General features: G+C 39.7%; 1 protein-coding gene and 1 long non-coding RNA gene across 2 annotated transcripts in view; one reads left to right on the forward strand and one right to left on the reverse strand.

The window, feature by feature from the left end:
• wnt4 (wingless-type MMTV integration site family, member 4) overlaps positions 1-12,969 on the reverse strand; it is a 36,663-nt gene extending 23,694 nt beyond the window's left edge. The window contains exon 1 of the mRNA XM_028003748.1: positions 12,339-12,969. Within this exon, the coding sequence (XP_027859549.1) occupies positions 12,339-12,415 (77 nt within the window). The 5' untranslated portion in view covers positions 12,416-12,969. The remainder of the gene's footprint in view (positions 1-12,338) is intronic.
• Positions 7,899-9,363, forward strand: LOC114136003 (uncharacterized). The gene is made up of 2 exons (XR_003593712.1): positions 7,899-8,806; positions 8,901-9,363. It is a non-coding gene; the product is annotated as an uncharacterized LOC114136003 (long non-coding RNA).
• Positions 12,970-13,429: the final 460 nt, after the last annotated feature.

A 13,429-nucleotide genomic window follows, 5' to 3' on the forward strand; every position in this document is an offset into this window, starting at 1 on the left:
GTGTGATGAGACAAAAATGTTTTCATTGCAATTATTTATTTTGGTTTAAGGATTACTACACAACAACTTCAACTCTGCTGGGATCTTCTGATTCTTTAAAGTTTGTTTTTTTTGTCTAATTGAAGATAAAACTGAACATGGTAAATTTACAGTTTGTGACCTTTAGTTAAACTAAATATACATCCATCGTCTCCAGACCGATTTCACTGTAGGGTTGCCAGGGGGCTGGTGCCTATCTCCAGTAGTCATTGAGTGACAGGTCGGACACACAGGGGTGTCAAAAGCATTTGTAATATGTGGAGGGGGTGAACTTTGAGTAGGCCAGCAGTGGCTTCAACTGAACTACTATACTGGCAAAGTTAAACCAGAAAGTTCTATCACCCCATGACACCATCCAAACGTTGTGAGATGTCAATGGGACTGATGCAATATTCATATTTTCAGCAGACTGCACTAGTGATTTGCTTTATTGTTTATGCTTGGATCATACAGTGTGCACATCTCAAAGCAATACAAACAGCAATGCACACACACACCCACGCACACACCCCCACATACCAGTCAGAGTAATCATGTAACCTAACAGTCATGTTTTAGGACTGTGGGAGGAAGCCGGAGTACCCAGAGAGAATCCATGGGGAGAACAAACTGCTGCTACAACACCAAACGATAGCAGATCGATTGAATGAGTAACTAGCAAAAAATATGCATTTCTAAACCATTCTTAACTAAAAACATGTCATATTCATACGTCATTTGCTCAAATAAACAACTTTGACCAAATAAATCAACAGTGGAAGTCAGTATTATGTATTCAGTGGTACGATTTTGTGTTCTATGCAGAAGAACATCAAGTGTGTCCTTCCACCCAATGTTCTTTGGCAAAATGTCTAATAAAGTAAGTCACGTTCCACTGAAGTTCCGTCGAGTCTACTGTATATAGTTATGTTATGAGAAAGAACATAAACTGGCGACAAGATTTAATTGGATCCCTGATGTAACGACAGAGAGAGGGAAATTATTCTGAAAGTGATAAAAAGACAAGAAAAGGAGAAACAGGAGAAACTCTCTGTTTAGATGCTAATGTGGCTTCTGAGCTAGCGAATCACAGAGAGACGTGAGTAACACTCATTCCTTAAGTGAAGTGAATCACCTTTGATATCTGATTAGATTGATCATGTTCCTCTTTTTTGTTCCACATCTTATCAATAATTACACAGAACAAACACAACAACAGATGAAGATTAAATATAAGAATATTTTTGCAGTATATGGGAAGCACGTGGATAAAATGTTTGCGACAATGTGCAAATTACTTACTAATAACTTAGAAGATATACGACCTACAATATCCTCTTCAATTAGTTGCACCGATAGTTAACTTCCTGTTTGATTTGTGATGCTTTTTGTTTTGAAGCATCACAAGCATTATGTGTTTTTGAACACTCAGCAGCTTAACGGCAATCAAGACAGCAGATAAGTTACCTACATAGAAGATAAGCATATAAAATGTGTCTTATTATCAGTCCTCATGATTGAGACAAAATGCATGTTTATGATGTTTATTATGTAAATAAGTAATTGTTTTAAATGTTGTGTGATTTAAACTGGGCATTTGTTTAACTAGATGCCAAAACTAAAGATAATTTACATTTTAAACATCATTTTAAGTTATGTTAAAATTAATCAGTAAAGTATGCAAAGTATGCTACAGCTGATATGGCTTGACTTAATTACAATACATTTGCTTCTTTCTCTCCAAACTGCAATGGTCTATTAAAGGCCATTCTGTCAAACTTTTAACAGCGGTCTTCAGAAATGCAGTCGAACAGTCCCATAGTCCACATTGATCATTTTAAAACTGACAATTGTATATTCTATCATCATAATGTTCAAATAACAATAATACTTGACTGAACACCAAAGTGAATTTGTGTTTTTTTTAATACAGCCTAATAAAAAAGACAAAAACAGACGGATAAGAAAACAGAATCAGAGGCAAAACTCACTGGTTTCTGATCAGTGTGAGCGCTGACTGAGCAGGTAAGGCTCCAGACTTCACTAAGCCTGGCTGTTAGCCTGGTTTGTAGCAGACTGGTTGCACAGGTTAAATCACCATGGTAACATATGTGTTACTAGTTTCGTGAATTGAGGCTTAATTAAGCCAGGATATCCAGAAAATCCAGCTTTAATCCTCTATTAATGCTAGAGGAATACTAGCAAGTTGGTCAGGTGGAGGTTGTTTGGTCATGTGACAGTGATAGTCATGCAGCACAAGATTGTGGGATGTTTAACTGACACAAAGAAGGTGAAATCAGCTGTGTGGTGGGTTTTTTTCTCAATGTGTCAGCAGGGTAGTGAAATATATATAAGATATATAAATATCGGTAAATATGGTTTATCGGCAGCAATATTAATATCTGATACTGACATCGGCCAAACTTTATCATCGGTGCATCTTTGGTTAAAAAACATTTCTTTGTGTTTTTGTTTTATTGATTTGAGCAACAACAACATACATACAATAAAAAAATGATTCTGCAATGAAATGTTTCTTTAACTGTCAGTATCAGATTTTACCATCATTACCTAATAATACAACCAAATTCATCTTACATTTTAATAACATTCATAGTAAGACACAGTTTTATTAACTAAATTGATTATTGGTATATAAAAGAATCATTTTGCTAGTAGAGATACTAACACAGTTGGCTTTTACGACAAAAGATATTCAGTTACTATCACCTGTTTCTGTCCTAAGTAAAGGTTAAAAAAAATTGGCTCTCATCTAGTATTGCATTTATAATGAGATATTTTATCACAACCTGGCAGCTTTCAGGTTGTTTTTATTTCCACATTCACTTTGGACAGATAAGGAGATGAGCCTGCTTGTGAAAATTTGCATCATTCATGAGCAGCGAACAGGTCCTGACACGCAGCGTTTACTGGTTACTGTTTACACAGTTTAATGTGTGTTTCTGTGTGTGGGTGTGTGTATTGCAGATGGTTTCCTATGTATAATAAAAACGTACTGTATCAGTCAAGAATGTATTAATATACACAAATCCAGTATGAATAGTTTTTTAATTCACCGACATCAGAGACTTTGAATTTCCATGTTGAAATTGGATTTGTCTTTGGAATGAAACATTTCAAGGGATAAAACATATCGAAGCAGTGAATGTTTTCAATGTCTTCATAAATGGATTAAATGACACACTAATTATGTGTCACATAGTTACTGTCAAGTGTCGTTTCCAGTGAACCTCGCTGAGGTGTCTTCTCACAGCTCCAAACTGGCAACAAGATCCATCAGCCCCTCAGCGACAGGCAGGCCTAGAACCATGGATTGAATGATTCTCTGCCAAGTGCTTAGTGTCATACAACTCCTCCGAGTCCGGCTCATTTGTTTTCTGTTTAAAATCACTTTTAAAAAAAACTGCTCACAAATCGATGAATTGTGCGGTCTGTAATGATGTCTCACATTACAGAAGGGAAACGACTTAAGAATTTGTGTCCGTGTCGTTTGCGTTTGTGAGCAGATTTTTGGACTTGTAGTTTTGCTCTGGTAACGTCTGACAAAAACGGACAAATGCAGAAATAATACTACACATAACATCAACAGTACTTAATGTACTAGTAAAATTTTAAATGTATTTTTAATTTGCCATAAATAGGTTGTGCTGTTTCTAGATTGAACCCCGCTTCTGCCTATTCAAAGTTCAGTCCTACTGGCTGATATCATGTCAAAGAAAACAGCTGAAGTGCCTTGACGCAATAGTACTAGACACTATTGGTAGGCACTTGCAAAGCAGCCAATCAAGGTCATTTTTCTTAGCTCTGGCCGGCTGCAGTGGAGATATAAACTGTAGATATTAGCTTCACAGGACAACATTGAAAAGCAACAGTTTTCTGAAACCTTGGGTTGGACTCAACCAACGCGATAGTGACAGAGACAGCGACAAAAGTTGAACCTTTTTCCACTTTCTTTGTGTCGCATCGCTGGCCGGCGTGTGCACATTTATGAGCTCAAAATTTCACATGTAGGAATTTTGTCGGTCGCTTGGCGTTTGACTCGACCCTTGAGACTGTGTCCAATGTGTGTATTAATCCATATTAAGGTCTATTTGGTTTTGAATTGTTGAAACAGGCAGTTCTAAGAATGTTTTGAGATAATCTCAAGTATTTGTGAATTTCAGCCATTAGTGGGTGGCCGTGGTCTCTGACCCCCTCTAATACCAGAACTTAACTACATATATGTTGCAGCTAATGTCACATATTAGCTGCAACATATTTGTAGATATATTTATGAATGTGCTCCTCTACATTAGAAAGTGACTGGAAACAATCAGTCAACTACCATTAGTAGTGACCCAAGTTGGAGTCAACAAAAGTAAAAGGAATTGAAAGTTGACTTTAGAGTTAAGAACAGGTTCTGGTCTTCAGGTTAACGACATGATTTTGTGTTTGTTCTGTTCTTGCTCTTAGAGGAGTTTCTGATATGTGATTTCCTGTCCTATTCTGTTTAAGTTGGTCCTTTCTGTTCAGTGTTCTCTTCACTTCCTGTTTTATTTCTCTCTCCTTTCTGAGTTTTTTCCCCATCATTATGCTTGTACACTTGTATAGTTTCTGTTCTGCCATTCATTAAATTGGATCCATTCTGGCCCTACTTGCCAAGTTTCTGAGTTTCTTTTCTGATATCACCACTTTTGGATGAAATATTTAGTTTTTGGACTTTCCTTTTGCACTTACTGTCCTCTGCCTCCTTCTTCGTCTGCGTTTGGGCCCTCAGAAACACACCAAAGTGACAACAGAGCGCAGCACTAAATATCTAAATGTGACAGTTTTGATTTGAGCAAAAGCCAACGTGGATATGCACTGCAGTGCCTCACAATGAATATGCCAGAGATATGCACACATGTTCACACACTCGCATAGCAACAAACAGAAAACCTAAGGAGTCATACTTTCCATACAATGCAGAGATACGGTGACATGATGTAAGTATATTTAGCAGCTGGGGTGAGCAAATCACATGTAAGATAAAGTTACAACAGTATTCACGTCTTTATCGCGATTGCTTTTGTTTCTCTATCTCTTGCATCAGGTTGACAGAAGACTGTGACGTCCTAACTTGAACTCACTGTTTCCCACAAGGGTTTCAAAAGTAAATAGCCTGTTCTTTGAGGTTTAGAAAGCAATGTGCTGTCTTCAGACAATAAATAAAGACTGCAATCCTTTCTGTAAAGGAGATTTGCGCCAGTTTAACTAAACAAACAAATGACTTTGAGCCAGTCTGCTCATTTTCTTAACCTGTTTCTATGTAATCCTTCAGGCGTAGTGAGGTTTCTTATCCACCCTCTGGTTAGAGATTCAGGCATTCTGATCAGCCTCTGAAAATGTGTTTTTACAAAAATGATTGATATGCTGACTGAATAATTGGACTGATTTAATTCTATATAGTTGAATGTGACTGGGTTCTGTTTGTCTTGGAAAGTGCCTTGAGAAAACATCCATCCATTGTTTTACCCGTTCATCCCTGCAGGGTAGCAGAGGAACTAGTTCTACGTTCAGTGGTCATTGTGTGAGAGGCTGGGTCCATCCTGGACAGGTCGCCGGTCTGTCACAGTGCAGATGTTGCCATAAGATAATTTTTGTGTTCATCACATGGTCAAACCCTGAAACTACCCAATAAACAATTCCTATTTGGCAACCTGCTGTCATTTTTGCAAATGGATGGATGGATGGATGGATGGATGGATGGAGGGATGGATGGAAGGATGGATGGATGTCTCTCAGTTTTTGTTTCAAAATTTAGTCAACTTTAAGTAAATGGATTTACATTGATAGCCAACAATAAGTCAAACATATCAAACAGTCAACCAAACTGTACATCAAGAAAATGTGAAAATTATTGCAGTTTAACATTTATTAAAACAATTCAGAAAATTTGGATTGTTTTGCAGCATATATGAAATATTGTCATAACACAAAATAATACAATTATTACAAAAAATTACAAAATTAATACAAAAAAGCAATAATTTCATTCATATTTTTTCCACTGGTTTACCTCAGGTCTCTTAGTGCTCAGTTTGAACCTTAGTTCCATTATATGGTGCATTCACATTCACACCAGCCGCTTTAAAACGGCAGTATTATGTGTTTTCAAGGCACATAGTGCCACTTGATAGCACAATTAAGTCACTATGTTAACTTCAGTTCTAAAAATGTATTAAATATGACTTAAAAGAAATCTGACTTCCTAATTTAATGCCTTGAAATTAGGCCTCTGTCTCTTTAAAACCTCCTGCTCTTTCTGAAAGTCAGGAAGTCATCACAACATGGCTCCTCTATTGACCCTTTAGCAACATTTTTACCAGCATTTTGTTGAGAAATACCTCGAATAATGAGCTCAGCTGATGCACAATACCACCAGGTGTTTGCTAATTACTGGTTGCTAGTCTGAAGGAGCTGAGTGGGGGAGTTGTGGGTAGAGAGATGCTCTGTGAGGCCGAAGGTCAGAAGCTTTGAAACTGCAGCTCTGAGGAAAAGCTGAGCCTTGAAGGCAGGGTCAGGTCCAACCAGGTGATTTTCACAGATGAATGGTTGCCATGGGAGATTAAAGGATTTCTCCAACATGCATGAAAGAATCAAAGGAACACTCCAGGTATGTTTTTGATGAAGGAATAACATTAGAACTTTATATAAAGCTCAAAAAGGTCCATTATACATTATGCTGCTCCTTTAATCGAACTCTGGTTTGATCACCTAGAAAGTCTGGCTCATTTGAGGAGCCATGCAGAATCAACTCTGACGTAGCTTGTAGTCATCACCTTAGCAAGCTGCAACAGAAGAGGCCCCAACTATTCTTAAATCATTTGTTTGGCAGCATTTTTGCTTTGGAGTAGGAACAGCAAATTGAGACAGACTCACAAACAAGACACAAACAATATGTATGCACAGCAAGCTGTTCACACGGCAAGGAGGCAGAAGGCATCGCCATAACAACAATTAGCTGGACATTAGTGGTAAACTGAGATATGTCACAATCACAGAACACACTATAAATAGCCACTGGGAAATTGTCATGTACTGCAGACATGCATGATTGACGAGTTTTGTAGAAATCAGATAAAGACAGACATCAATTTGATGCAAAATCTAAAATATTTGGAATAAATGCCTCCTTGCAGCATAATTTTTATCTTGAAAGTTTCCATAACATTAAAATATAGTGCTATCTGATATTACTATTTCTGATAAGTTCGACAACCACTACTTACTGGAAATGTGTGTATATCGCTGAAAAAATGATTGCAGCTGATTTCACCACTGCTTCTCTGATTCAGCTAAACTCACAATCCCATAATCCTTTTCTGCATCACTATCATTGTCATGTAACCAAACAAATATGGAAACAAACATCAGCAAGATGGAAATAAATATCAGAATTGTTAATATCAGCCCATTTTTATTTATCGGAGCGATACCAGTCGATTCAGTCGATTAACCGATACGTTAAAACATGAGTAATATCGGCCAATACTGATATTAGAGCCAATATATTGTGCATCCCTAACACCTTTTATATCTGTTTTAATTGGATTGCACTGCAAAAATACAAAATCTTAGTGAGTATTTGTGGTCCAAATATTTTTAGTACAATTGAAATAAGACAAAACTAGCTTACAAGTAACTTTTCCACAAGATATAGGAGCTTGTTTTAAGTCAATAATTCCTTAATATTCATGGGAAAGTATTAGTTACATTGAGAGACTTTTTCACAGATAGCAATAAATTTTTAATTGTGCTACCAGTGAAAGGAATCTGCCAGTGGAACTCATACTTTTGATCAATATTCAAGAATTACTGACCTAAACCAAGCTGTTACATCTTATCAAAGATTTACTTGCAAGTTAGTTTTGCTCTATTTCAAGTGTACAAAGATATTTGCATTAGAAACGGGTAAATGGTAAGATTCGGTATTTTTGCAACATAATTAGCAACAATTAGCACATTATCTGAAAGAAATCTGAAATTGAAGTAAAAACAGTGACATAGGAAAGCCGTTTCCTACATCAAGGTGAACTATCTATCATATCATCCAAGGTAAACTGAACATTCCCAGCACTTCGTGTGGCCGACGCAAGGTTAGAGAAGAACCAACAGAGTAACAGCGCGTCCTTGCAGCTGTAACATGCGGCCAGTTAAACAGCAGTGATGAAAAACGAAAGCTCACACGGGAAGCTGAATCATCTTGATGTCTGATCTAATCTCCTCTCATTAGATTTAGTGATCGGTTGAGGGCTCCCAGGGGTCACATGCATGAAGACATTGCTTACATGTAGTTGTCACATGTTTTATAGCTGCTTGTTAACAGTCCCTCTGACTGCTGGCCATCCTTTGACCCTTGCTGAAGCCTTGACGACTGCTGCGGACCACACAGATTCGTCTGAGCAGTGTAAATCCCAGAGAGCAGAGCGGCAGCTCCGCGGCCTGCCTGTACACGTCCTGCTGTGGGCTGCTGTCACCACACCTTCAGCTCCCAAACAGCACAATTATCCTGCACCCAGTGACAGAGTTCAAGGCAGCTTGAGCTGTTTGGCATGGCTTTAATTTGACTTCCACTGATGAATCTGTCAACAGCGTCAGTTAGACCGTCTGCAGCAAGATCCCGACGCAAACACGAGAGGGCCGTTATAAATCTCACAAGGTCGCCGTCACCAGGAAACGTGCGACGTCTACAGCAGACGTTTGTGTCAGCGGTGATTTGTCAGCTAATAATGGATCTCTGCGGCAGGTATAGTTTGTATCAACTGCGAAGGAAAGGGTGTGCGGGGAGGGAGAACTGACAAACAAGAGGTCGACCTCTAAAACGAACAGATTTTCTGCAGGTAATGGAAATGAATGGCAGCAGAGAATGGAGCGGAGCCTGAAGAGGAATGCAGAAAGTGAGCTAAACACCTCCCACAGGTCTGCTGGGAGAGCAGGCACACACATGTGGCCCAACCGACCGGCTCCCAGGACCCGGGAGGAGGCGACACGCCGGCCCAGCAGGGACTCACTGCTTTACGCCTCTAGTCTAGTACAAACCTCAGCTTCATCCACAGGCAGGATGTAATACTTAGAAATGATTTACATTTCTATAAAGGACAATTTCAAAACAAAGAGTTTCTAGCTTCTTTGTTTTTCATCCTAAACATCCTCTCTGTTTCTAATAAAGGCACAAAGGTGTGTTTTTCTTCAGAAACCCTCAGTATCTGTCTCCATTACGGATCCAGTTCTATGTGATGTATTTAAAGAAAACTATCAAAACAATCACATTTGTCTTTAGTAAAGGAACAGCTTGTGTGAGTAGAGTTTTCTCTGGCTGTATTGGAGCATGTAACGCAGTGTGGCCCCTCCCCCACCTGTTGCTGTGCACTGTGGGTGAGCTGAAAGACAACTTTCACTGTCCTGTCGCTTCAAAGCAAAAAGATTTCCAACTTAATTCTATAGTTTCCTTCAAATGTGTGTTTCAAAATGAAAATTACAATAATTAAAAGTTAGACAGCACTAAAAGTCAATATGTTGTGGCAATTTAAAAGTAGTCAGATTGATTTTTCTTCTCCTACATTTTGAGTGAATGCAGATAGTTTATCGTGTTTATTATTACTGTTATTATGTAAATTGTTTGTGTTTTCAGATTAAACCAAGGTTATTAATCCTCATAGATACAGAAATAACAAAATGCCCCCCAGCTGAGAGTTCTTCTACAATCATGAACATAAAGTGGCAGCATGTCCAGTTTCTCCAGCTAAATGGAGCCTAATGTCCTCCTGATGCTGCATGTTGTCTCATCAGAAAAGACTATTACAGTTCCCCTCACTTACAAGTACAAGGCTCATACCTGTAATAATCAATATCTTACATCATCTTACATCTTATATCAGGGAGATTGCCATCATAAAAGTGTTCAATGACATCCATATAAATACGGACTGTGGCAGAACCACAGTGCTGGTTCTGTTGGACCTCAGTGCAGCTTTTGACACTGTTGACCATGACATATTACTGAATCAACTGGAGAGCTGGGTCGGACTCTCCAGTCCAGTGCTTAACTGGTTTGAATAATACATAAAGAACAGGAATTTCTTTGTTTCAATTGGAAACTTCTCATCAAAGAGGTCAAAGGTCACATGTGGGGTACCCCAAGGTTCAATCCTAGGACCCCTCTTATTCAATATCTATATGCTCCTATTAGCTCAGGTTATAACAGGAAATAATATTAGCTACCATAACTATGCAGATGACACACAGCTCTACATTACAATGTCACCAGGTGACTCAGAGCCCATCCAATCACTGAACAGATGCTTAGAACAGATAAATGTGTGGATGTGCCAAAACTTTCTCCAGCTGAACAGAAACAAAACTGAAGTTATTATTTTTGGACCTAAAGAGGAACGATCTAGAGTCAATGCACAGCTTCAGTTATTACAACTGAAAACCAGCGATCAGGCCCCAAACCTAGGAGTAGTGATGGACTCTGACCTGAACCTCCAGAGCCACATAAAGACAGTTACAAAGTCGGCCTTCTGTCACCTGAAGAACATTTCCAGGATTAAAGGACTAATGTCTCAGGAAAATCTAGAGAAACTCATCCATGCGTTCATCTTCAGTCGTATTGATTATTGCAACAGCGTCTTCACAGGTCTGTCCAACAAATCAATCAAACAACTACAGCCGATCCAGAATGCTGCTGCTGGCGTTCTGACTAAAACCAGGAAGATAGAGCACATAACACCAGTTTTAAAGTCCCCCCACTGGCTCCCTCTAGCTCAAAGAATAGACTTTAAAATACTGTTAGTTTATAAATCACTGAACAGCTTAGCACCACAATACATTAAAGATCTGCTGTTGTTGTATCAACCTTCCAGACCTCTCAGGTCTTCTGGTTCTGGTTCTGCTCTGCGTCTCCAGAACCAGATCCAAACGAGGAGAAGCAGCTTTCAGCATCTATGCACCACAAATTTGGAACAAACTTCCAGAAAACTGTAAAACAGCTGAAACACTGAGTTCTTTTAAATCTCAACTAAAAACCCACCTGTTTAGGATTGTATTTGAAATGTAATCAATTACAAATTTATTGATGGAACCTGACTTAATGCTGTGTTTTGATTATTGATACTATGTTGAGATTGTGTTTCTGTGTTTGTAATGATGTAAAGCACTTTGAAATGCCTGAAATGTGCTATACAAATAAAATTTGATTGATTGATTGTTTGATCATTTTGGCAATAGCAGGAATAATTGTTAGGTTATAAAGTTGAAGATGAAGGCAGGTGCATCAATCCAAAAATATCAGTAATATTGATATCGATATCGGTGGTACGGTTGATACTAGTTTCACATGAAATTTAATTTTAATTTTTGTTTTTAATTTAGTTTCTCAAATCGACCTAAAAACAGATTATGTTTTCTCAACCGATAAGTTTTTTATATTTATTTATTTTTCTATGTTTCTGTTTGTTGAGCTAATTTATTATTAAAACATTGTGTGGTCACCTTTAAGCTTTGTCAAAATTCTGTCTGAGGTTTTAACTAATTAATACAAAAGAAAAGCCAAAGACACCTGGAGGCCAGAAGTTTGAAGGTATGTCAAACGTAAATAATAGAAAGCAGCGCATCAGTACTAGAGACACTGACCCAGTGTTCATTTGGCATCGGATCGATACCAGAGCTGTGCTTCATCCCACACCTCTAACGGTATTTTTTAAACAGAATGTCGAACTGGTCCAAAAAAATATTTAGGTGAAAAAAGGAAAAATATCTCTTTAATCAACATATTTCAGCAACTTCTTTTTCTACGAATTGTCTAAATATTATAGCCGCCTACAGTTTAATTTGTCAGTGAAAAGTTCTCCTTTTTAGAATAAACATGTCGGATTCTTTGTTTTGTTGAGTTTTATTTTGTGCAAAAGTTTTTTACTCCCCTATAGAGTGTCAGCTATTAAACCTCTGACAGAGAGAGAGAGTGTGGGGGGGGGGGGGGGGCGGTGCGGGCGTGTGTGTGTGGGCGTGCGTGTGTGTAGGGGTGTGTGTGTGTGTTTGTAAGAGAGAGAGAGAGAGAGAGCCTGAGATGGTTAACAATTAACCTGAGCGGCCGCTTAGCCGGAGGTAACGAGGACAGGCGATGCGGAGATCAGAATGAAAACAGCAAGAGAACAGGTGTGTGTGTGTGTGTGGGGGGGGGGGGGAATATGCGCGCGCCGTGAGTATGCAGGGAGAAAGTGAGAAGCAGTGCTCCGGTCAGGAGAAATGAAAACAAAACTGGAGACTCAGAAACTTACAGCCAGTTGCTGGCGCTGACGGAGAGGAGCGCGCAGCAGAGCATCAGGGCGCAGCGCAGAACAAGATCCTCACTCATCTCGAGAGGCAGAGACTGGAGGTCCGACGGGCCGAAAAATCCCCAGGTAAGAGGGGCTCGAAGGACGGAGAGTAAACCAGACCGCGGGAAGTTAATCCATCGTCCCGCATCCAGGGGATCCCGTCCCGTCCTCTGCCTCTGGCAGCTTCCACGCCACGGCACAGAGAGCTCAGATATAAATGAAGAGAAACTAAGTATATTTAGAAAAAAAAAAAAAGAAAGAAATTTTAACTTGATGTTTTTTAGTCTGTTTGTTTTCCTTTTCTGCTGCGCATTACTGAAAGCGCGTGGAGAGGTGAACGAGCTCTTCCTCCTTCTGCGCCGGTCTGACACGCTGAGTCCGTCCCGTCCCGTCGGCTCTGCCACATGCGCACAGCCTGAGCGGGGCCCCCTGCACACACACCGCCGTCTCTCCGTAAAGTCTGATGAGGAGAGACTGTGAGCGCTGACTTTAGCTGAGGGGCGGTGCCAGGATGGAGAGGTATGCCACCAGGATGGGAGGTTTTTTTCTTCTTCTTCTTTCTTAAATCTTCGTTTTCGTGAGGGGGATGAAGTAGGCGGGTTGAGTGAGCTGCTGAAGTGTTGTCTAGAGGGGTGTGTGTGTGTGTGTGTGTGTGTGTGTGTGTGTTTGTGTTTTAGAGTTCTCCTGGGAGGATGCAATAGCGCAGCCATTCACTATTGCCCTCCCATGCCACTCACCGCTCCTGTCCAACATGCACACACACGCGCCTGGCTCGCCCCCCCCCCCCCCCCCCTCCCCCGCCACACACACACACACACCTCGGCTTGGCCTCGCCACCAAATATTCTGCGGCTAACGTGGCTATAAAAAGCTCGGCTGCGGAAGGTCTACGCTTAAAACCAGAAACATTCAAATAATCAGACAAACGACACCATTGCAGCAGAACTTTGTACATGCAGGTAATAAACAGAGATGCGTGTGAAACTACTAACTTCATGACTGACGTGATAAAGAGAACGAGAAGAAGGCTGAGCAGTATGAGGAAAATTATTC

This window comes from Xiphophorus couchianus, chromosome 20 (assembly GCF_001444195.1).
Source record: "Xiphophorus couchianus chromosome 20, X_couchianus-1.0, whole genome shotgun sequence".
Taxonomy (NCBI): Eukaryota; Metazoa; Chordata; class Actinopteri; order Cyprinodontiformes; family Poeciliidae; genus Xiphophorus; species Xiphophorus couchianus.